This window comes from Achroia grisella, unplaced genomic scaffold (genome assembly GCF_030625045.1).
Source record: "Achroia grisella isolate CSIRO2021 unplaced genomic scaffold, CSIRO_AGI_Agris_v1 utg640, whole genome shotgun sequence".
Lineage (NCBI taxonomy): Eukaryota > Metazoa > Arthropoda > Insecta > Lepidoptera > Pyralidae > Achroia > Achroia grisella.
Genome location: NW_026712977.1, coordinates 5,938,384 through 5,966,063, shown reverse-complemented (window position 1 = coordinate 5,966,063; position 27,680 = coordinate 5,938,384). Strand labels below are relative to the sequence as shown.

Here is a 27,680-nt window from a genome sequence, read left to right as displayed (position 1 = left end):
GATTATTTGACAGTAATATTGACAGTATCTATTGTGTAATTAGAGAGTATTCTTTATAGCAGGTACAGTATATTAATAAAATTGTAATCAGTAAGTACAATGTTTTATTACTGTAACCTTTATGGCGCCATTATACTAGAACTATAAACATAAAGCATATCTTAGGTACAAATACGGATCTATGATTCGCTGATTATGATACTTTATTATTATATTTTATATTGGACAATTTGCATATTTTCACCAGAATATCATCATCATTCATTTCAGCCTCCAAGCAGCTTCTTTTCTGAGCTGCATTATCTCCCCCACAGCTGAAGCTACGAGGCAGTGAAAGTTACAGAATAAGAGGCATGAAATTTTAACCCTCTTAAATGAAACATGAGTAGTTTACGGGCGTCACATGATAACGCTATGTCCGTAGTGCTAGGTTCATGAGTATAGGCGATGGTTACCACTTACCATGAAGTGAGCTGAAAGCTCGTCATCCATTCAAATTACTTAAAAAATATTGTAAAAGTTGTTGTTCCTCACACCAACTGGTAATTATCATCAAATTGATAAATAAATTTTAATTTTTATACTAACGGTTCACATATGACGCGGTGTAATATCCATTTTTAAACAGTTGAATTTTATAGCCAATTTTAGTTAATTTACTTACCAATTGTGTTTACCTTGTAATATTCCAACATTTTGCGTGTTACGATTTGAAGTGCAGATATACCTACCGAATAAAGTCTTTCCTAATGGTTGAATTGCTTACCGTAAACTGTACCATTAGACTTCAGCCACTGTTCTTCTCCACTGCTTGACAATAGGGAAACATGACTCGAGGAAATACTTAATATATCAACTATAATTTCTTACAAGTCACAATCTAATCGTTTAAGCTGCATGATACGCTTCGCCGTCGCGACTCCACGCCGATAGTAATGATAAGAACAATATGATACGTGAGCATATTAAATAACGTCATAGATTTTATCATATCTATAGTAGTGACATAAACTAACGCCCGCTATCGAAGTTATACGTTAAAATAATTGTAATGAACTTAGACCATTGGACGTTGGACGAAGATAAACTTACATTTTTTTTACTTTTAGCCACTTATTGCGATGGAAACGCTCCGTCCATGCGACACATAACATATTTAAATCCAAATATAAGTAACTTTAAAAAAATCTATTAAAAAGAATAATTGAAAATTTTGTATCACCGAATAAATAACTGGTCCAACATTTTTTCGTGTGCTAAATAAGTTTTCTGTGGTATCACCATAGTACCCGTTCTTCCCTTTAAATATTCACCTATACAATTTCAATTAATTAAACGTAAAATAAAATATATTTACTATTTATTTATACATATATTAACATAACTGTTTGTTATTACTTCTTTTCACTTTCAAATATAGAATTCATTTCTGCGTCTACTTCTCTCTGCAATAAAAATAAAAGAGTAAATTTCCATGTCATATTTACTGCTAAACTACTTACGAGTTTTAAGCCAATATCGACCTCTATATACTATGATAATCTACTCTACTACAATTTTTACTTTTACCACCTTTTATCTATTTTTATACCGCGATGTTGACGTTTGTTATAAAGCGACGGATACATATAAAACCTAAAGATACATCTCTAAAAATGTATCTCTAAGCCAACGTTTACGGTTTAATAAAGGACATTTTGTAATAAAAGTAAATTATACACCATACCAATTTATTTTAGTATTGTCGAATTATTGAATCGCGCCGATAGAAGACGAGGCACCATCACTTGTTAAATCAATGTCCACACCACAGCAAATTCATACATACCGACACTACTATGAGATGTTTTAATAAATATCAATGACAACAAGTGAATTAATATTAATGATGCTAATACCATAGCCATATCAACAGAACTTTTTTATTATTTTAACAAATTTAAATTTTTTCAATTGGACCTTTTAATAAATGTGCGCAGGGTGAAATTATAAATGATATGGCTATCAATACAGTAACTCATTCATAAATTAAAAATAATGATTTTGTATTTTTATATACATCATAATATATAAATACTTTGGTAACAAGTAATTACATTACAGTACAGCTAAAATCATGATTTAAAAGAAATAAATAACAGAAATGAGAAGAACTGCTCAGGAAAGTATAGCGAAGTAGGATAGTAATTTGTTTCCTAAAAAAGAAGACAAATCACACCTCTCTAAGTACTACTAGACCACTCACTTAACATAGGGTCTATTTATTGTTACAGACACTGTTCTTTTTCATACAGTTAAATAAACCAACGTATTTATGGATAATGGGGTCTTATGCAAATTCTTTACATCGTCATAGTTAAGTATGCACCGCATACTGTATTATATTCCACAATCTCTAAATACAATAATAGTAATATTCTAGAATTAATAAGAACTATTGACCCAATAATTCATTTGCACGTTAGTTTATTTAAGTTACAAAATATGGATGCAGTTGACACACACCACTACATTAGTCAATTTGTATAATGATTTACATAAAAAAAAGATTATAATCCAATTAAATATAGTACAACATTTACAAAATATACATAATATTATCACATGTGAATAAGTACATAATTTAATTATTTTTATAATACTCAATAATCATATTAAATAGTTAAACATAATAAAAATTCATTATTACGCTTACAACTACTAAAGCATTCAAGTTGTATAATATTTTATAAAATTTAATTTCAGTATATTATAATATTAGGCTTATAATATTTTAAGTGTTTATAGATACAATTGACTATCGTGGTGTATCGTGTGAATCGAACTGTGTCAAATCAGTCTAGGATTTAAACTACACGTCGCCAAACACGGACCCTAATGTATCGTTGCTACGTGGTGGTTACTTGCCAACCTGTTTAATTAGGAGCTCGGTACTGAGGGACTTGGGCCGCTCGATGGGGAAGCCGAGAGCGCGGGACCAGATCAGCTGGGCGAGCACGCCGAGAGCCCGGGACACGCCGAACATTACCGTGTAGTAGTTCATTTCCTTCAGTCCGTAATACTGTAAACAAACATTTTCAAACATCAATAAATAGTGATAATATTATATTAATACATACGGTCTATATATTTTACCACTGCAATTAACGAACTAATAACCCAACTCATCCTCCCATCATTGGATGTCACTGTATTTTATAGATCATATATATCTATAGTCATGGTAAGCCTGATTTCGCAGGAATGCTAACCACTGATGTATACTAAAGGAGTAATTCAGTACAAGCACGAAATAGGAAATAAAAGTTTTAATACTATATTCTGTATATATGAACTTATGCATTGTGTACAAAGCACCTCAATTTTCTATTGTAATAAAAGTCATCATTATTTCGGAAATTTTTAAGTATATTTTATAACAAATTTTCTAGTCCAGTTACTTTGTACAACGAAATACTTTGTACATACACATATTTATAATGTGTAAAATAATAATACATGAATTCATTTACCTGTAAAAGTACACCAGAGTGGGAGTCCACATTTGGCCACGGGTTCTTCACTTTGCCCAACTCAGTTAGGATCGGAGGCACTACTTTATATATAGCTGCGACCAGTTTGAACAGCGGGTCATTTGGCAAATGCTTTAGAGCAAACTCTCGCTGGCAGGTATACCTGTACAAAAGTTATTATTTATATTCACGTGAAGTTAAACTCATGTACAATAGCAATGACTGCAAATATATTTGTTATGAAACTGCTTGAATTAAAAAAATGTGTTTATGTTCTGTGAATTACAGCTTCATATGATGATGAATTTGATATTTTTTACGTATCATGTATTTCTACGTTCTAAGTTCGAGGAGTTATTGTATTTTATATACCTGGGATCAGTCTTTCTGAGTACAGCATGTCCATATCCAGGTACGACCTGGCCCGATTTCAAGGTCTTCCAAATGAATTCCTTCAGCTGTTCTTCCGTGAAGTTATCACCGACCTGTTTACGCAACTTCTCCAACCAGACGAGTACCTATAAATATAACAGATAAATAACAATTAATAAATTATATTACTATAATACTACTCTTTTCTCATATAATAAATTAAATTAAAGTAATTTATTATGCATATCTAATTAGATTCACAATTCCAGTAGTGTAGTAATGCATATGCATATTACATTATAAGAACTGATAATTTCATACACCTTATACATTATCTATTCTTTGATTTTCATAATTATACAACTGTTCTTTGTATGTATCGAATCCGTAAATTGTACTAGACACTTAATAACAATAGATTAAGTTGATTTAATAACCGTAAAAAAGATATTCAAGTCACACTATTGCTTCGATAAATTACTTATACAAACAATTCTCTTTAAATTGATACACATTGGGCCTACTTTCGAACGGACACACTAAAATTGTGTTTTAATCTATATTACTGATAGTAAATGTTAATACGTAGATGGTCAACATTCATAATATTGAAAAGCTGTTTATACAGATGACCAAACAGTCGTCCTACCTCGTGATAAATATAATAATCCTTGCATCGCGTTCATACTAACTAGTCAGGGGGAAGGAGATTGTTAGTAAATGAGGACTGTTGCTGATAAATTCCCTGCAAATTTGTTATGATGGGCTAACTGACCTGATCTTATATACATCTTATCATCCTCCACTGGGGCCCCGCCAGCGCAAACCATTAGAGCAGGTGGGTGCAACATACTATATTCACATTTAAACAAAATATAACGTGTTTTTTTAAATGACATTTAAAAAAACACGGGCTAGCCAACGTAAAACATCATCAACGCATCAAGTTTGCACACATTGGTGTGGTAACAACATTGTGGATGCACAATGTGATTAGACTTACGTCTCATTAAAATCCTCTATAGGAATTTCAGTACCTTCCAGAACGTTCTACATCGCAGGTGAAAATCAAACATGTGTGCCCTAAATATAAAGTAAATATGAACCAAATTAACGTTGAAGTACATTAAGTAAATACGTACTGTAATTAGATCAGTGACATTAATCGGAAAATTACGGTCTCGAATTAAATACGTAGGTACAAAAGTGGATAAAGTGTGTTAATTTGAATTAGTGGGTTAATGGTCTAATATAACAATTACATAACCATATATTACCACACCAATAAATTAATTTCTGTAATATTGTATGAGAGATAAAAAAGGTAATACGCAAAAATTCGAATATTCTGAAAAAAAGTGAGTTATCACTTCTTATTATATTGTATTCTGATTTTAATTACATAAGTCTCTTATATAACATATATATATATATATTACATAAGAGGATTATTTACGTAGTAAAATTGATAATTAGTACTACGGAAAAATTGTAGCTATAATGAATTACTAATTGCCGTTGATAATTTTATTATAGGAAATGGATATTCACATTAATTATAATACTTTGATAGTGTGTCATTATCAATGCCCGTTAGATATCCGTATCGTTTAATAATACTTAATAGAGATCCATTTTTTAATGAACGGAATGAAGAAGTTTTCGTACCTATTATAAGAGTGAAATCAAGTGAGTGTTATGTTTTAATAGAATTTTCGAGATTCTAAGGTTACCTACCTTACTACTAATTTGTTTGTAAATTGAAAAAATCACTCATCAATAATTATTGATGAGTGATTTTTGCACTAGTAGTTGTAGATTGGTAGGTACAAGATATTTCAATAAATATATTGAATTTATAAAAATTAAAACTTTCGAGTCAAGTCAGGTCAAAAATCTATGGATGACATCCATAGATTTTTGTAGTCCATAGACCATAGTTTTTTTTTTGTTCGGTTCGTCTAATATGAATATTATTGTTTAGATTAAATTTAGTCATAATGTGCATATTAAATAAGTATACTTACTTCCTGGTTGGCAAGCCCGTGCAGAGGCCCTGCGAGGCCATTTAATCCTGCGGCAAAGGAGAGGTAGGGATCGCTGAGGGCGGAACCCACCAAATGTGTCGTGTGAGCAGAAACGTTGCCGCCCTCGTGGTCACTAAACAAAATACAGATAGTATTTTTATAACAATTGTTATTTAAAAACCATTTAGAGCTGTAAGCTCTAAACACACCGATTTACTCTTTCGGGTTTTCAACATATAAATATAAACAAGTAATTTTATGTGGATCTGCGAATATTCACCGCATGGTGTATTGTGCTGATTGATGCCTAACGTGTAAAGCATGAAACTTACTCTACCAATATGCTTTACACAACTTTTTGTAAAATTTCATACATATATAATATGTGAATTGAGATCTTTTGCATTAAAGGCATCAACGATAATATATTTTCGTACCTAGGTTACATAATACAAAGCAAATCTAATAGAATTCGTCAGAAGCTGCGTATAAGACCCTCCATTCATATCATCCTTAAAATGTTACATAAAAATTACGTTTTATTTACTATAACTTACAATAAGTTTGTCAAAGTATTGCCGCGAGCGCATTTTAAATATATTTACTAAACGAAAAGTTGCAAAAACATATATATATACATGCTTACATTCAATATAATATCTTATTACAATACTGTAAATTGATATTATATAACATTCGTGGATAAGTTTCGTTATCATGTAAAGTAAAATGACATAAAACTAAACTTATCAAATACATTCATCAAGTTAACAGTATATCTGAAAATAGATCGTATATCAAGATTTAGTTGCTGTCATTTAGATTACAAGTACACAGTAACAAGTCCATGTATATTTATATTCTTATATTTATTAAAGACTTTACGTATATTTTCTACTCTTGATACTTACACTTATCACTGATACTATCTGAGTGATAATAAAACTAGATTTTTTTAATTAAATATCAGTTCAAGCCTAACTGTTCTGTTATATAGTCTGTTAAGAAATCTAATTATTATCAGACACTTTGAACAAAGTTACTATTACCTCTGACTTTATATCTATAAAAAAAAACTATTTCCGTCGACACCTTTTGCTGCGTAAATTGAGGTGAAATACGTCAATTACAATAAGGTACAGAAACGTTACTCTTCGAGAAGAGAACATGAGGTTCCACATTTGAAATTACAGAATAAGAGAATATAAGGCATCATAATCCTCCGAAAAGGCAACGCATGAGTGGTGTCTCGGTTATCACACGTAACAAAGTGATGGTGGCCTTACATTAGTGGGTGGGTCAGCCTGTTTCCCATTCCAGTTACATAAATACGGACGACACATATATTTTATTATATTCATAGGCTGTTCCTATATATAGACCACTTTTAAGTGGCGTTCAGCTTGTTTGCCGGCATTCCAGTCGTATAAACATTTACGCTTTATCACAAGTTTAAGGCTAAAGGGTCTCAAACTTGTGATAAAGGATAGCCCTGATTACAGTATGTAACATGATTTATGGGAAAGCTATATGTTAACGAGTACAATTAAAAGAAATTATTATATGCTACACATTTCGTAAACAACACACACAAGCATATGAAGTCGCGAGCAATACGCATGCAGATGAGATACAAAGTGCAATGTGCCAAATGGAAACATCTATTTTTAGTGATACATTTTTCTCCGGTCAAGCGTCTCACTCAATGCTGTAGTTTATTAGCTTACATGTTACATGAATTGATACGATATTATAAACTAATGATTATTACTATTGACAACATATAAAGCTTTTAAAATTCACTACATTATTCATAACCACATAAATTCAGCTATTTAATTTAACATTGAAAGATACATTGTTTTGTAGTAATCAAAACCACTTTTCATATAGGATTGTATGAAATTTCAGTTGTTATCATATTCAATGGAACAAGAACAAGTACCTACAACTACTGTTTTAAGGCTCGGTTGTTATTAGTAAATAAACTATTACAAAGTACAACTATATTCCCGTTACTGGTGATAAAATATCGTTGTACCATATTCTTAAGTGGTTAAATAGAAAACAACCTATAAATTTAATGCCTTGACTTCTGTAAAAAACGGGCGTGGATATATTTCTTTTGTAAATTATATATACAAAATAATGTAAGGTATATATTAAAGAAATCGATATTGAATAAGGTAGTCGGGTCCAGACTCAAGGTTCTTGTGAATAATTGGTACCACAATATCAATGAGTGCTTATTATTTTGAATCGACATCTTTCCTAATACAGTTCTACAAATAAGATTAACTTCAAATAATAATAACTTCCAAACTGATCAAAACTTAACATTGTAGTACACTGTTGTATAAAATTAATTAATATGTAATAAGAACAGAGTAAGACGCATTAAGACAGTCAAAAATGAAATAAATTTATTTATTGTACATTTCTTGTTGTGTCTGCGAATCTTAATTAATTGAGATAAAAAGCGATCTATGTACTCCTAAATACACGTAAGCGAACATTTAAACAAAAAGTTAACTGTATGCAGTTTATTTATTGCAATTTATATCTCAATTACTGTAATACCTATTTATTTCTTTTAAAACAAATAATATTAGCTAAATTTATAATTTTCGCGAAACAGAGATTAATGCTATTATGTGTGTGCTGAAGATATAAGTCGTTCATCTATTTATCAATGCACAATTCACAGCAATGGACAACAATTGTAAAAGTACCCTTTCAATGTTAACTATATGAATGTAAAGTGGTATGTAAAATGTTGTAAACTGCCTTTGTGATATGCACATAAGCGGATGTTATGTCTGCCGAGTTAAAGTAGCTCTCGACCACAATATCTATTGACATTCACTTGATACGCTTGACACCAGATGTATGATCAATTGTGCAAATGATGTATATGCTAAAAGATAAGGCAATCACATGCAAAATTCGCATACTGCCTATTCTGCATTCTCACAATGTACATAAATATCATTCGCTATGTGTATACTACGCATTGCAAATAAAAAAATATATGCAAGATGACTAATTGCTACACAACATCACAATACAAATGCCACGACAAAGTAAATTCAAGGCAGTACACTAAGTAACATTATTGAAAAAAAAAGTACTTCTTAAATGGTTGCATATTCAAGTACCATGTGATCTATGACTGTTGCAAGAAACCAGTTTCATTCTGACTTAATATACACGATAATTTTCTATCATATGATCTCTAAAATCCGAATCAAAGTGAATAGAACAATGAAACCTTCAAAGTTTAGTCGTATATTTTACAATATTTCAGGACTTCGGATATTCACGAGACTGCAAACATGAACTGGGTTCAAATATACATTATGTATTGAGTAGTTACAATAGAATGAATTATAGTGCATGAAACAATTGTGACCACTGAAAGAGCATAATAAATACCTGTGAATCGTGAGATAGAGGCGCATGAGTTCGGTGAACTGAGGATCGTCAAAGCCCAGCATTGTGCAGTAGTTCGCAGACCAATCCTTGTTATCGTCGATCGCACCGATTCCTTTGCCATCGCGGTAAGTATTGCGGTAGATAGTGGCTGCGATTACTGGCAGTTTAGCGATCAGGTTCATTGAATCTTCGTAAACGTACTGATGAAGAAGAAATAAATAAAAATTACTACCACAGCGATTGATAAGTACGAAAGATCGTTATAGACTAGGAAATTGCCTTCTTTTTAAGTTTTAAATGCCATCCGGTATCGCGAAAATATTTTTCATAAATTACTCTGTTGGTGTATCAAAAACACATGAAAAACCTCTCAGTAGTTTTGACATTTTCTCCTACATACAAACAAATGCGAAATCTATAGAAGTAAACTTAAAATTTTTATTTCATCAGTAAAAATATTTAAACGCGTGTTTATAATTTGTTACGCAATACATCCTTTAATTTATTTTATAATACGTTTAGTTTAATTTCATTAAGAAAGGACAATAAGAAAACCAACACAGTTACATGTAGTGTAATAAATTTTATAATAATTAACCAGTACGTCAACCACAGTTTGCAGCGTCGAGTTATTTTTATTCGATCGATGTATCGATCGAAGTGAATCATGCATATTATTGGGTCAACCATCCAAATCGTTTTCTTAGCATCCGTTGAAATAAAATAAAAGACTGGTTTAATTAATTAATCGATTAACAACATAACGTACTTTAATTTAATATAGAAGGCGAAAATAGTTTTTATACTTAAAACCTTCCATATTCATCATAATTCCTTCTATATACAAGACCGTATCAGTAAAGAAAATGTACTAATTAATATTTGTTAATATAATAGTGAGTTCCCTCAATTCTCTTCATTTAAGAAAAACAGTTTCATGTCAGTAATTCTTGGCCCAAACTATATACCAAACTGACGGTAGAGTTCACTTACTCTATGTAATAGATATACAAGATTAAATATATTTCGATTGATTGAAAAGCTTTTGTACACACTTACCTCCCAATATTTGGATTTGTGAACACCTTCGGAATAGGCCTGTGCGAATTTCGACTCACTGTTGAGTGCGGTGACAGCAGCCGAGAATTGAGACATGGGGTGCAATTTGCTCGGCATGTTGTTCAGCATGGTTACTACGTGCGCTGGTAACTCAGCCCTGAATAACCAATTGCATCACATTAATGCATGTATGTACAATATCTTGAGGTATTTATTTGTTGGTTTGGTTGGGGAATGAACTACCTGCAGAGGTTTTTCTACAATACTACAGCATGGGGTTTTTCAAGTTTTTCAAGAGTTATTAAGGTTTCTTAAGTGTGCAACATGCATATTACATCCCTGGTATCTCAGGCGTAGAATACGGTAACCATCATATGCGCCATATATATAGATGGGTCTTATGCTTGTTTGCCACCGAAGTAGTATACCGAAATATAAAAGAAAAAGGGTTATTTTTTAACAAAAAGAACAAAATTAATACTAAAAGAGAAAGTAATCGTAAGCAAAGAAGACCAAGAACAAGAGCTACCGGTCAAAATTTTCTTCTCAATTATTAAGGTATTTTAGTACTTGGTAGTCTAAACATATATCAATGTTTAGACTACCAAGTACTAAAATACCTAAGTTTAAATGTTGCAATAATAACAGGTAGAATGGTATATTTTTCAATTTTGTCAAATGATGTTATTTTCTAATTCAAGATATAATAGTCGACTGAACTAATGCCGTTGAATGTAGCACACTGCCACATACACATTTAGATTAGACTAATTATAAATTAAGACCTTTAACCAATATTTCAATTATTTAGAAACAAAGTGTTGCAATTCTAAAACAATACAATGTTATCTACATATGTGCGACAACTATGTCACCTTATCTTCACACGGTTATTTTCCACTGTAAAGTGTAGGTAAAGCTCTCGATGAATTAATATATCTTATAATTCTGCATTATCAATTGCACCATAAATTACAAATGCCATAAAATCAAGAAAACAATGTATATTCTCATTTCAATACTTATGTAACTAAGTAAAGTCGAACTTCAGCCACTAATTAGGTACATTATTACATATATCAATTGACATTCAAAGGTGCTTTTTAGCTGATCACATTAATGTAACTTGATATGACGTTATGTACTGGGGTCAGATAACGCCCTGTCAGTACGTGCTCACGACTTAAATAATACGACAACGATAAAACACTAAATCATAATTGAATTAGTAGTACAATTATCAGTATACTTTGTTTAAAAATTTTTTACGAGCACGTGATCGAATATTTTTATAGTGACTTCGGGTCACAGACAACACGCAGATAAATTTATAGATTTCAATTCAAAATGAAAACGAAATTCTGTGTCGTCTATGGTGACTAGATACGTTAATGTACTTCTATTATTTTTAAAAATAAATACATATTATTTGTGAATATTAGCTTACCTTTGAGCCCATTCTTTAGAAATAGCTTTAACTTGCGCTTCGGTGGGTATGTCGCCGGTAACAAGAAGCCAGAACAGACCCTCGGGAAGGGGTTCCTCTCCTCCTTTCGCTTTCGGCAGTTGTTCCTGGCATTCAGGAATGGAAAGTCCACGGAACCGGATACCTTCGTCCGGATCTAACACTGAGGTTTCCCAAACTAAACCTTTGATGCCTCGCATACCGCCGTACATCTAATAATAGAGAATTTAAATAATTTAGACGCACAATAAATGTTCGTAACGCAATGTTATTATTAATATTATTATTTTAACTTCTAGCAATTTAGAATATTAATATAACTAAATTGTAGTATTCGTAATTCTATAAACCGCAACTTCGATATTTGTAACAATATTTGTAGAACAAACGATACCAATTTATCATAAACACTCAGCTTTGGCACAAACGTCAAAGACGCATCTACTAATATAGTCATGTTTGGATCAGAGAAATTTACGATATTTTCAAATGCTACGATACGCAAAGTTTCTTAACGCAAGAGAAATCTTTTAAAACCAGGTAAACAGTTCCATTAACAAGTAACTCCGATGAAACAAAAGTCGCCAAACATAAGTAAATTTTAGAAGCCTTTTTTGTTAAACTTGTATAAACAAAATAGAACTGTCACTAATTTACCATGATGTCATTGCCATATTAAACAATAAAGTTAGTTAAAGCATTGTATCGTTTAATAATATCCTAATATACATTTTCACAATTTTTCTGTACGTGTGTTTGTCACCTAACTATTCATAAATATATGGAGACGAAATTTTGGTTTTAAAGTACAATTGCTATTTTCCAGGTAGGGGCGCACGGCTACCAAGTTCGCTAGTGTTACTGTAATATATATATACAAGCATATTAAATGCCTGGATATTGATCCCCATAATGTATAACACATGGTAAATGTTTACAGACATTCTTTATTCTCGAATATACATGTGATCGGCATGTGCACTGCATGCAGTCGGTACTTTTAGCCAAGTACGATAAATCCAAGAATAAGAAAGAAAAAGAAATAATTATAGTTGTTATTATTTTACATGTATATCTGTAGGGTATATACTATATGACCTACAAAGTTGCTCGAATAAATAAAACAGTTTCCTTGATACTTCTTAATTTTTTTTCATAAGCAGATCGTTTAATTTCTGTTTAATTGCTATACCAATAGTAATAAAATCTCAAATAAGCCGTATCTGCATATTCATTTATTTTTCCATAGGCGTATGTGCACACCAATCTCGATTTTATTTCATTTTAATCGTTTCATGACCAAAAGTTATAAAGTATTCTTATTTTAAATTTACAAGGGTACGAAAGCGACAGCCTACAGTAAAAATCATTCTATTTTCATAAAACCTACGATCTATTAACCAACACATTCTATGTTTTAAGGGTATGTTTTTTTATGTGTGACTATCAAAATTGAAGAAGTAGACGTTACTAACGTTAGAAACATGTAAACGTCATACACGACGTTGACCTAGACTTTGGAAGCAACCGACAGCATAAAATTCAAGGTCATGGCCTAAAAATATTAAAAATAACAAAACTAGTAACGTGTTTGTATCATTCATTCTACTGCAATAGTTCTTGTTGCTAAACCCTATTCATTACAAAATCACGACACATTAAAATGTTAACGTATTATTTTATAAATATAAAATTATTTGCTACTTTAAAGATATTTGTTTTTAAGTTTACATGATTGTAAGCATGATGGTAAGCGTCGCCTATATACATGTACACTACGGACATCACGTTAACATGTGACATCCGTGATATCAGTTATGCGTTGCCGTTCCAGAGTACTACGATGTCATGTAATATTGCTATATTTAAAATGTGTATAGTGTTACATTTGAAAAAAAAATCTATTAAGTACACTTCTAGTTAACAATTTCTTTGCCGTAAATCAACATTGGAAGAAGTATTTATTTGGAATTATTATATACACACTCACCATGTCGACGGTGACCTCTCCGACCTTGGTATTTCCATTATTTTTACGGAACTCCCGAATCCTCTCTTGTTCCCTTGGGATTTTCTCTTGCAATACAGTCTTAAGATTGGTCTGTTCGGCGCTAAGCCCCCTTAGCAGAATCGATGCCGTTGGACATACTTTCTGTACACAAATAAAAATAGCACCATGTGAATATCAACATACTAGTAGTAATAGTATTTGTACATAAACCACGCAATAGCCGACTTCAATGACACTATTAAGGATAACTCAAAAATCGTGATCAAATTTAACTATTTAAATTTGGACTAAATGTGAAGCACCAGTTTTCAGCGGTTGTAAATAAATGTTGACGTATTTTTTATTTCAACAATTTATTTACCATAATTATGAAAAGCCATTTGATAGGTGATGGCTAAATTATGAATAGTCATAGACGAAAAATTTATACAGCTTAAATTTAACAATTTCACAGATCACACATAGTGTATCTATGAAATATGAAGTGACCTACGGTTATACAGTTATCCAAAGGTTCAAGGATTATATAAACATTTTTGTTTCCTAAATTGGAGATATCTTTGATTAGTACAATATACTATTAAGGGGGTCTTCCTATGTGACGGCCTGTTTTTTAGGGATATTTTAGGATTATTTTTCTACGACCAGTAAATATTTAGAGCTTCAAGTTTTTTATCATTTATTAACACATATTTGGACAGTATAAATATAAAATTTCAGCTAAAAATATTCAGTCAAACTAGAGTTACAGCGCTCTGAACACCCCCGCCTCGAAAAAAAGAGCTCCCACTTCCTCCACGATTCCGGCTGATCGGCTTATCTGAAAAAAAAAAAAAAAACGGCGTTTTAATTTGTAGGCTTAAAAGCACGGAATGACCTATAATCAAATGATGAATGAATATAAAAAAAATTGGATTTTTGATAGACATTTGAAATAAAAGTTGCAAATTAGGCGTTTTTTTTTTTTTTTTTTTTTGCTATAAAAAAATCGAAGTTTTGAAAATTTTCGATTGATAATAGTTCATTCCATGCGTTTACATATATTGAGTGTGCCCTGTAAATTTCAAGTAATTCGGTCCAGCCGTTTCTGAGATACAATGGAGGAAAGTTTGAAAAACACAGTTTTGAGAAAAACGCGTTTAAAGTTTCAAGTCCGTTAAAAACTATTAAAATATCAACTTACTCTCAATCGGCGATGCCTGGTCCATAGAGTATTCCTTCCTCTTCCTCGTGAAACTCTTTTAAAGCAGATTGTTCAGCTCTTGAGTCAATCCTGGCTTGTTTAACGACATCACTTACGCGCCGCTCAGAGCGTAAGATTCGCTTTTCATCCCGTTTCTCAACATACGCTTGGGCTTCACGACCAACAGGGCATCCCATAATCGACATAACTTTTAAAATACCTTGAAAACCTTCATTAAAGTTAATAACTGCTAAGTAGCTAGCAATTTCAACAACTTTGGGACCAGAATGAAGATGTTTAGGAGCGAAAGTCCAAATCAAAGAATTCAAAGATTCGTTATTGTTTTGTGTCTCTGCTCCTAAACAACGAATTAATAATTCGTCTTTCGATAAATCTTCGAAAACCGGTTTGATAGCTTCTTGGACTTGCGGAATTAGAGGTGGTTTATCGTGATGAAATTGGTCCAGTTCATTATTAGCTTCAGCCTTACGCCATTTACACCAACTGTCTTCGCCTTCTGGACAAAATTGATGCTGAGGGTTTTCATCAGAAGAACATTTGTGATAGTACGTTGCCCAAAACTTCCTTTCTCATATCTTCAAGCGAATCTGGATGGCGTCGAATTGCTAATCCGTAGAATTTTGTAATTTCTTGGATAACTTTATCAGTAAGTTTACCTGCTCCTTTTCTGTTTAAGTCTGTAGAAACGTGTCTAAACTTGTATAAACAAATATATTAATAAAAGGGAGGCCAGGTATAAAGCCGACGGTACACAATAGGCCCGGTCTCTAACTGCCAACTCACCGCTCCGAACCACTCTTTCTTTTACCTGCTGTATCTTTAAAACGACTTCGAATTTTCTAAAATCGCTTTACTACCGTATTCTAGACATGTTAAGGGAGCAATTTATGAAAAAAAAAAATCGATTTTTTCAACCCATCACATAGGAAGACCCCCTTAATATACATTTGTAGCACACAATATATTTGGGAAGTATGATAGTTCATACCGAATAATTAGCGTGGCTCCTACTTGTTAATTATTACGAGTTTCATTAACCCTTTGAACCCGAATTTATAATTTAATTAGCTTTGTCTAGCTTCACAGCCTGGATACCAATATAACGATTGTGGTTCATTTATGTACTAATTAAAATAAATCTTAAGTCTTGGACACAAGGTTAAGTTTTAATTAAGCAACAATCGAAGCGCTCTCATTTCAATGTCAATGATTAAATATGGAACAAAGGCCGAAACCTACCCAATTAAAAAGAACCACGCTTTAGATTTGTTTTCCCAAATTCCTTAAACTATTAATATATTTAAGTGTGTTAGTATTTCATTTTTCTTTATATTATAAATAAATATATAAAGTGCATCTCTATTTGTTATAGTATCGAACATTTATAAATTTTACAGCATGTCTTTGTGCGACTGCTATTGTGTTTACTGACGATTTTCACATTATGTTTATTTATATTTTTTATAATAGATAATGGAATGTGGCACCTCCTTCTGCGGTATTGGTATACGCCGACAGAGCACCAATAGATAATGTTAGAATGACCAAGAAGCAGGTCTCGTTATCATGGCGAAAACACCAAGAATTAACCGTGGATGGTCTTCAGGGGAGATCCCGTGGAGATCGATATGTCACGGTACATTTCTAGAAAAAGACTAAGCAATTACATCTACAAAGTCTCTGTACAGAAAAGTTCCCAATAATTCTTTGGTTCTATACAGGAATAAGATATTTTAAATTCAGTTACACGGCTGAGCTGTATCAGTGTCTATTTTCAACAGAATCTGTTACACAAATGTGGCCGAAGAGAAATTATAACAATAAAATTCCTCCGACATTAATTAGACATGCTAAATTAGGAAACCGTCACATTAAAACGGAATTTATTCACTAAAAACTACTGTTACTTCATTAAATAATGTATTTAATCAATAAATATACCCTTAAGATATCTCATACATAAAGAAAGCACCAAATTATATCTTAAGGGTACTCTAAAAACATTAATACAGCTATAAATAAATTCGATTGATTCGGCCTCAGTTTAAATCCAAAACCTTTGACCAACGATTGTACCGCTTAGCAGCGAGCGCGGTAAATAAGTATTCAACGAAAATAAACCAGTATTTCAAGGTGATTCTGTACATCTAAAAAATCTATACTTGGCCGTTTAGTTTAATAATATATCTCTTCCGTGAGTGGAGATGTTCGTTGGCTTTTCACATCTTACAGGTGTACGAGATTGGAAATCATGAGTAACAGGTAATAAGAATATTACAATTAAAAAAAGATTAACACTAGAAAATATATCTCCAAATATATACACGTATTTAATGGTTGATGACAATAAGTCCTACACAATATATATTAAAAGATTAGTTATATTTCAACAATCAAATAAATCGTGGATAATTTGTTTTATATTATGATAATTTCCAACAATTACATTAATAAAGATGATTATAACTAAATTTGAAATATGAAATTGAAATAAGCAAAATCGATCAAAAACTGACTTAATTATTTTACGAAGATTAATTCATTCAACGGCATGTATGACGCATGTAATTTATTAACATTACCCTTGTGACCTTCATGAAAAAGACAGGTACTTAGACATTAATATCACCAACAATATAAATATTAACGTTATTATATAATAAACGTTATCTTAGAATCGGTTCTGGATGATTTCTACAAAACACTTTCTTTATCAAATGCAATTACAGTTTTTTAATCTAGCAAACTTTCGATTGAGTACGACGATACTGAAGAATTATTTAAATTTGACATCCTAAGTCTAAAGCGAACTCCGTTCATCATGCATTATAAGGCTTACTTTGAATTACATGCACCAATTTTAGACCCTCTTGCAAAAAGAAAAAAAATATTTTTTAATATCAAGCAAGATCTAATCAAGTACCTATATTACATTATTATATATTGTTGATCCAAACTCGCTGGAACTATTCCAAATCAACAACATTAGTAAGTTCTGAAATATAACGCTGAAACAAACAGATGTACGGGCGGACAAAGTCCACTTTCAGATACGTGTAACTTTCGGAATTATAAAGTAGTTAAAAACGTAGTAGTAATTAGACAAAATCTAAATAATTTGTAGAATTTATTGGTTTTTGTTTTAGTCTTTGTCATTTTTGTCAAAACAGATTTCTTAGTAACTCTTAATAGCCTACTTGTAAGATTCCATAGCCTTGAACGAAACCTTATATTTGCCATATCTCACCAATCGGCCGACAGTCACAATCTATGTCAATACTAAGCGTCTCACTAATTGCTTTGATGTTATAAAATTAATCTATTTATTGATAATAAACTACTATGTGCTAAAATAAATCAATAACCCTCTTTTCCAACCCTCCATACGTTTTTGGCATAAGTTTTGTCTCGCAACTCTGTGTCGAGAGTTTATAATTAGACGCTACAGTGCCTAATTGAAAGTCAAAGGTTAACATGCAATGGAAACTGTTAATTTTATTCACATTCAATTATATCCAGCAAACAATTTAATATATCTATATTTTTTAATTTATTCAACGTCTATTCTGATTTATACCTATTCAGATAAATTTGTTACGAAAAGATGTCAGACTTTGATAGGACATATCATCTATATTAATTATATCTTTATTAATAATAGTATAGCTACTGAATACATGATACGAAGCATTATGCCTACCATATGCAGTCAAAGTATGTACTTTGACTGCTACGTAGCAGATAATTATATTCGATAGGTGGAATTAGTATCACATTTAGAGTCTAGTGTCACTACCTTGCACACAATAATAAACGAAGAAAACTGATAATGATCTAGTCCCAAATTAATCTGAGCTTGTATTTGTGGTACTAAACAACTGTTAGAAGAATAAAATCCTACTTATAAATTCAAATTATAATATTGTGCGGAAATCGACCATAACAAAGGCGGTGTAATACTTATCTGTATAAACTATTGCTATACAATATTATTTAATGTACATAAAAATTGAAATTATCAGTATAATTTACTTTATAAATCATCAAACGATACATAGCAACCTTTTTTTAAACTATCGATCTGTCAGTAGTACCGTTCCATAGCAAACGTTATATACAAACAGATACTCGTTTTCATATTTTTAAATATTTAAAACAATACACCATGTCACCTTAATATTAGTAAGATCATAATTAGAATTTGTTCCGCATAAATACGTCTTCAAAAAACACCTTCAAATTTAGTTTTGCAAGTTAGGCGGCCAAGTTAAACGGTCACTGCATAGCTCAATTCCGCTCGCAATATAGATGTCCTTTCTTGCTGGCAATCATCCAATATTGTATAGTATAGTCACGCTATCTGTGATGTGATACTGTAGCGTTATTACAACGGTCACTTCGACAACCTATCTTTCTATTCTGGATTACAAATGCATGCGGTGTATAGATACTCAATGTATACTTAATTTGTTTAAGAATATTAAAGTCTCAATTAAATAAAAATACAAACTCAAAAATAATCAATTGACAGTAGTTTACGATGATTTTTAGAAGATGTTTTAAACTTAGGATACGCCTATGATATGATTAGCAGCCTTGGTGTGGCAATGTTCACACAACAAAAATGAAGCCTGCCAGAGTACTTGTAATAAATATTGCTTTACTTTAAAAATGATGTATCAAATTTTCTAAACAAGAGATCGAATTCCACATATATACAATTAGATAGATGAAATAAGTTCATATTTTATTGATTGTTCATTGATAAAAACAGGTTTTATCTTTAATCAAACTATCGCCCCGATAAAAGAGACGTGAAAAAATATTGGGAAGATAAATATCCTTACATAATACCTACATAATGAATAGCGTGAAATGGAACTGATAATAAGCCGAAATCCGCCGATAGTGTTCCTGTAACTAAACAATTTTCCTCCGAAACAGTTTGCCGAAATATCTACATACGTACTAAATATAATACCGGGTGGGATTTCAATTAATTTTTTTGTCTGTTAAATCCGTAAAAAGTCACAACAATATTTGACAAATTCCATAAATTTCCTTAAATTCGTATTTCTGTAAGAACTGATCATGTTTTATAAAAGCGAATAATATAAATGTCGTAACACACAAGTTACTCCTTTTTATGGCCTAGGGTATATAAACTAATAAATGTTCTATGACGACAGAATGCCTCGGCAAACTATTAGAATTTCAATGCAAAGTATAGAAGAAGCATATTCTTACTAATTGTTTTCCTTTACTGGAATACAGAACCTTAACTGCTAAGGAAAACTGGAAGTGTGTTCAGTGAGGCCACGAGAAATAAGGTCAGCCTAGTCATTATGTAAAAACCCTGATCTCCAAGAACACTTACGATTTTTTCCTTTAAGGGACATAGAAGCTTAGTATACCAAAGAGGAAAATGTAGGTACATTACCGCCAAAAGTAAAGAAATACATAAAAATAAAATAGTTGCACTTCTGTAGAGCTCCGCTCTACAAACACATAGTACCTACGACAAAAAATGTAATAACTATATCTTATATCCGGCAAACATAATATTTATATAGTATTAAAAATCTTTTGTCATATAGGCGTCTGATCTTGAGTCATAGTGAATTTACATTGTAAATAACTATTACTAAAAAGCTCAAATAAACCCAGACTCTAGTGCTCTATGCTCTTTCTTTCTTACTTCTATAATTCCCTGCCAGGTGACATTAGCGCAAACAGATATTTTAATAACTATCCGTTACATATAACGATAATATAGAATTTTTTATTGAAAAGTAATAGCCCAAAAAAAATTACAATTAGTACTACATTATTTAGTACCTTGGATTTACATAATAAAGCAAGTGGTAACGTTCCACGTTGCATACATTCTTAAAATATCTTTCAACTATTGTAGCAGGAAACTATACAATCATGTATATGTATATTATAAATTAGATACATAATAATTAGTTAGTGGTTATAAGTTTACTATTATTGTATACATAATCTTCAAAGTGCGAATCTGTCACAAGTTAGACAGTGCCTTGAATTATTAGTTCGCCACTAAAGACACTGGTAAACAAACACAATTAGCATATGTATAGGTACAGGCAACAACAAATTACAATACTACCTTCGGCAAACACCATAAGTTCCGTCCAATTCAGATCAAATTTATCAACCAAAACACAGTAATAAATAAAAGTAATAAAATAGATAAAATATAATAGGATCACTAATTAACTGCAATTGTTATGCATGTTAATAAAGTATATTTTATTACAATATGTTTTACCGCTTTATTTACTGGCATGACGATGGCGACTGTATCAATTCAAAGATTCAGTTGCAATGTACGTACAAGTTGATTAGTTTTCCAAGTTCTTATTTAAATGCAGATTGACCTTCATTTATCTCGCATTTATTATGAATATCGCAATATTATAGACATCAATGTCTGAATTGAAATATCTGTTACAAAGTATATAGGATGGAAAATCTAAGTTCTAAAACATGTAAATTTCAATAATTCTAACGAAATTTTATTCGCCTATTCTCGACTTCAATGACATGTCGATGATGTCATAAACTTGATAAGGCAAAATCCGGCAAAAAATACTATTGCTGTTAACAATATACGAATAACCTCCCATATCAGTTGCGTAACGAACAAAATGGCACGTGATTTTTAAGAGTATACACTTTTTGCTATCTCTACGTGGGTCCTTCCTAGTGTTTAACGCACAAATTACCATAGTCTATAATCACAATACTTCTTTAATATATCAGCTCTTAGTTGCTCATTGCTTGATATAGCATAGCCCTCTCACTGCAAGTAAAAAAGCAATAGTGCCCAACTACCATGATCCTTTGACTTCCTACACCTTAATAGAAATCATCGTTTCATCTAGTAATGTTTGATAAGATAGCAAACAGACTACATAATTATAGACAGCTACATAAGTACTACATGATAACATTAAAATACGAGTAATATGCTTTTTCAATGTCTTAAATAAATAGCGGTATCTTTCTCAAATTTCAAGAGATAAGGGTGACAATATTTGAAACCGGGATGACGTCAATGCCAGGAAATAGCAAATGTCCTCGGAGGGTTCGGTTCAATGTGGACAAACCAAATAACACTATTGATACATCATATTTCGTACTCCTGAAATCACGTGTTCATTTGACAATTTATCTAAGAATAAATCGCTTTATCATTATTTTTATTGTAAGATATTCATAATCAATTGTGTTCAAAAGTATTAGATATAACTACTTAATAGTAACATTCTTTGTCCAAGAGGACATGTAATTGTGAACTTTGGTTCCAACGTATCTCACCTATCTGTTATGACATATGAATAGATAAATATGTGCCAAACGTAATATCTGTGAAGGCTTTGTAAAATAACTGCAATCTCTCTGTAAAAATACAGCTGATCATCAATAACAGTTATAACAAAAGTTTAATTTTATATCATTTATAGTTTATCAAATCATCTAAACGGATCAACAAGTTTCAAAGTACAATTTCGAAAAATAATTAAAAAGAAAATGCTATCAACAGTTGTACAGTAAAAAAAAAGTATGAGTTCAATTGATCTGAATAGAACTTTACTAGAAAAAGTATTACTATTAAAATTAAAATAAAACTATGAAATAAAATAGTTGTGTTATTGGGGAAATTATTCTTTATTTCATGAATCTAGATCCGAAAGATCGGAAAAACAGCAACTTCGGTTCTAATGCCAATTTGAAGTTGGTTTAAAGAGCGGTCATTTACATTTAGATTTGATTGAATATGAGAATCTAATAAAGCCTTATAAAGGCTTTTATTTTGGACGTCACTAACTCCCAGTATCAATTAGAAGCCCTATTTCATGATCATAGCCTTGAATACAAAACAACTTGTTAACCATAAAGGCAGTCGATAGCGTAAATAATAAATCAGAATACGGGTTGATTACACATAATTATATGACATAGGTTCCTACAGATACATATAGGTATATTCTAGTTGTTGTGAATAGGACCTGAATAAGATATGTCATGGTGGAGTTAGAACAAAGAGCGCAGAACCATAGATAAGTTAAATATAAAATTAGGTAGGTTTAAGTTAATAAAACAGTGAAGAAACAACGTAAATGTAAGAGCAACAAAACAAGAATACTAATGAAATTACGAAAACGAGACTTCGATTACTTGGCCTACATACAATATACATACGCACATAACAATACACAGTAATAAATTTAAACTGCAATGGCTACAGTATATTTTAATTCACAAAAATATGTCGACATTTGGGTGTGTGCCCAAATGTCCGAATATGACCTGCGTTATCTTTAGCGCACTAGAGGACATGCAGAATGCCATCATCAAGAAGATTACTGTCTATGGATTTCAGAAAGCAGCTAACTAATGGTAATATTCATTACATAAGAATAGGCGTGGTATAGGTTTAATAGATGGCGTCAAATACGCGTACGTAGTCGCAGATACAGTTTGAAAATCATAAAATTGTTATATCTACAAAGTTGTTGATACTAAACTGCTGTTTAAGATTGACAAGTGTAGTTTGTTTCTTGTAAGACTTAAGACTTGTCTTATATTATTAATATAAATAAATAATATTTATAGTATACATTTTTTTTAATTCAATGGTCAGGATTAACTTTTATACCTGACCCATGAATTAAAAAAAAAATCTAACTGTAAATTATTGATATATATATATACTCTGTATATATTCATATAAACCAAAGAATGAATAATAAAGGATTGCAACGCATGAAAAACCCAAACGGTAACTAAGTAGCGAATGTAACTCGTGGTGGTTAATGACGTACGCAATTAGTTTAAGAACTTCGGAATAATACTGAGTCAATGATAGATTGTTTAAAGTAGACACCGTTTCCGATGGGGACATTTGCGTCACTTGCACACTTAAGAAACTACCAGAGTTAGTATTGCAATCATCAATTCAGAGAATAAAAAAATTGCCATTTTTGTTCATCACATATATATAGTATATGTACAATACACCCATTTGTCTATACCGCAAAATTCCTTAACTTACAGATATGTACTTTCAATTAATTGCAATTTATAAAATCCAATCAGTTTATAAATTACTACTATATATAACGTACTTACTTGAAGTATACGCTAGAGTCGCCTTATGGGGAGACAGTGTGATGATAAATTAGTCTTTATTAGCACTTAATCCGATGAGATTCCAAAATCTCATCCAAGTGAATGCTAAACAGCACACTTCAACTACGTCAAGACTAGAAAATATAATGGATATCTATTATTATTTTGTAATCCGTGTTTGCTATTTAATTTATTTACGATGCTTATATCACTGAGCTACCATTTTTTAGACCAAATGGGTCTGATCTGATGTACTTTAAAAAATTATAACTATAGTATTATAGCCATACACTAACATTTAAATTTAACCCTGTTGATAGAAGTACCACCAAAGGAAGACACGGGAACAAAAATGGTGCAAACTAATAATTTATTGTCACCCGTGGTTGCCACCGTGAATAACATTGACATAGATTTTTCACGCAAGGTCTTTCGTGTGCACACACATCGTTAATACATAAACAGTTTGTACGCATATGCGAACACACGTAAAACACTAGCCAAGCGTAGTATTTTCACCCGGTATTAATTTAAAAGAAGTAACGGCTTCTCCCCATCGTCAAAACCATCATATCGATTCACCCCTCGTAGAGGGGTATTATTCCCTGACGCGTAACATTCATACTTTTCTTAATTTTTGCTTCAGATTAGCGTTGTTTCATTTTATTTTTCAATATTTACACAATATTTCATTGCACCTCCGTTAAACTTTTATCAGTTTTCAATTAGTTGTAGTGGATATGGAGATAAACCTACACATACAAATCTAAATCAATTCTTTATTATTTGAATTCATTCTTAAAAATTAATTTAAATATAGTATGTTTAGTCTGTGGCAATGTTTAAAAAAATATATCTTTTCGATTAAAAACATTGTTAATACTAAATGTAAATTTACTATTAAAATATAAAAGTATTTTAACATAATAAAAATAGGCCTATAAGAATTAAATGTCTTCATTGTAAAATTATATACTAAAGAGAGAATGTATTGCAAATATAATACAAATATTACTGATTATTTATGTTTTTGATTGTAAATTTAGATAGATGTTTAGATATATGCTTCACATCCATTGCAATAAATATTATAATAAACACCTAAAAAGTTTTAAATACCGAGTACCTGTTTGCATTAAAAAATATATGTACATTTAACCTATATTTATTAAGAATAAATTTGTAGTATTTTAATTACATACTTTATAGGTATAGTATAGAACAAATAATTGGTCAACACCAATTTCAAGAATTTAATATAAGGTGCAGTTTAATTTATTTTATTACCTATATTTTTTTACTTATTACTATTTTACTACTTACTATTTTCAATGAAGTTAAACAGATGTTTTAATTGAACTTAAGATTTTTTTTAATTCAGTTATAAAAATATTTTTTTTATTCTTATCTAAATTAAAATTAAATTTTCTTTGCAAGTTTGATATTTTTCAGGATCAACAATTCAAAGTAAAATAATTGAATAGAATAGAATAGAAAATCATTTATTCAAATAAACTTAATTTAATTGACTTCACAGAAATTCATCCATAACAAACTATTTACATTCCATTATAACTTACACTGTATTATGTCGACCACGGGGTATTGTGAACTTTGATTAGAGTTTTACTTCTTCAGCACTAATCTAGGGAAGTTAACTACAAAGAACTACCATATCAAACCTTGTTCTCATAAGTACCTCTTATTATAATGTAGAAATTAAAATAAAATGCCACACATCCATTCTCTATTTAAAAATGTATATCTCACAAATACTTTCATAAATAAGGATTACTGTGTCCATACTATACATGATATACTATATCAATACTCTTGCACTCAGTACCCAGAGCCATAGCATTCAAACTAAATTGATTAGATATTCAAACTTCAATTTGAGTTGGTAACAAAAGTATACATTAAGTTTTCAGTATCTGTAGAGCGAAATAATACTAATCTCAAGTTTCACAATATATACATAACCTGCATACCGACATCATGAACTTAGAAAACTGTAAAGGTACATGTTGACCAGAATATAACTATAATATAAAACTATAGGATAAACTTTACGCAAAAAGCAACTCATTTTAATTTACTACTACTCATTTTAAGTTATACAAAATCGAAGTAAAGCCAACGCGATGCGACACAGAAGCCAAAGGTCGTTTCAAAAAAAATTGTACCTACATATAAATAAAACCGGTTCCTAATAACTTCTAATATATATGTAACACTAAAAGTTAATACAATTATAATTATCCTAAAATAGTTTTTATTCATATTACATAACTTCGAAGTCAAAATGTGTTTACGAACGAAGGTTATAAAAGTAACCCTCCAAATACTTTTAAAGAAAATAATTTTAGAAAAACAAGAATATTTTTAAGTTAATAATGATAAAATAAGCTGTATTTAATTAAAGACATTTACCTGCAATTCCAATACTTTCGTTGATGAAATTCTGAATAGAGCCATAGCTGAACCCACGGAGCGGGACTACCACAGTTAACAGTAGGTATCACACGACAATTCCGCGACCGCGGCAATCGATCGAGTTGGCAAGTATGAAAGTACCGTGAAGAGGTGAATGAATAATGAATGATACCAGAAATCTTGTATGCTCATATCAATGCAAGCACGTGATGTTCAGAAGCACAGAAGAGATACGATTGTATTGTACTAATTCGTACAATTTTTAATAAATGTGTAACGTGTACAATTTTAAAATACACATTAACTTTATTATATTTACAGTTAATATATCAAATTCTTTATATACTTATGTAAACAAATTTAAACTAGTAAACATAGATATTTGTTTCTGGAGAATTTTTGATCTTTATCAGAATATTTTTTCCACTATATATATATATATATGCATATAATGTTTTGTCTTTAGTATTTAGAACTAAGACATGCGAAGTAAAATATGTAACTACCTCTAAGATCCGTCATGGGTCAAATCACACAACCTCTGAGAACGCCTATAATATACCTATATTGTATCCCATAAATAGATTAGAAGCAGAAATTTTAATATCAAAGTTATTCATATAGTATAAATGGCGTATGGTGTAACTTGTTTATTTATAATTTAATATTTTATCAGTCTGTAGAATCTCTTCACTGTCTTTCATCGCATAACATTATATCAACCCTTATCGTAACAATAACAAATGCAAATGAATAGATAAATAAATTCATGTAAACTTCTGTCACAATTGATTTCTTTCGAAATGGACCATATATACAACCATATTTTTTGACGACAGCAGTCTTAAAACTTCGTAGTGAAAAATATTTTTAAATCATTTAATATTTCATTCATTCATTTTGTGATTGATTTATCTGAGACAAGATAAAATAGCTATTACAACACTTTTTCAAAATGTCAAAACTGTCAGTATTTCGATGACTTTATGTCAATTAT

The 27,680-nt window shown here is 31.0% G+C and overlaps 1 protein-coding gene across 1 annotated transcript; it reads right to left on the bottom strand.

Annotated features, from left to right (window-relative positions):
• Nucleotides 1-2,109: 2,109 nt before the first annotated feature.
• Nucleotides 2,110-26,821, bottom strand: LOC131849120 (probable citrate synthase 2, mitochondrial). Its single transcript, XM_059199114.1, has 9 exons — nucleotides 26,681-26,821; nucleotides 13,861-14,022; nucleotides 11,853-12,082; nucleotides 10,406-10,562; nucleotides 9,347-9,546; nucleotides 5,912-6,044; nucleotides 3,885-4,030; nucleotides 3,513-3,675; nucleotides 2,110-3,061 (listed from the first exon to the last, which is right to left on the bottom strand). Exons 1-9 carry the CDS (start codon nucleotides 26,723-26,725, stop codon nucleotides 2,900-2,902), a joined length of 1,398 nt encoding a protein of 465 aa, XP_059055097.1. The 5' UTR covers nucleotides 26,726-26,821; the 3' UTR covers nucleotides 2,110-2,899.
• Between the last annotated feature and the right edge of the window lie 859 nt (nucleotides 26,822-27,680).

Bases quoted from the DNA above. Each gene is read 5' to 3' on its own strand.
- LOC131849120 (XM_059199114.1), bottom strand. From the start codon at position 26,725: ATGGCTCTATTCAGAATTTCATCAACGAAAGTATTGGAATTGCAG. The intron at 12,083-13,860 runs GTGAGTGTGTAT...CTCTATTATTAG, and splicing joins GAGAGGTCACCGTCGACATG to ATGTACGGCGGTATGCGAGG. The intron at 3,062-3,512 runs GTAAATGAATTC...GTTTGTTTACAG, and splicing joins ACTCTGGTGTACTTTTACAG to TATTACGGACTGAAGGAAAT.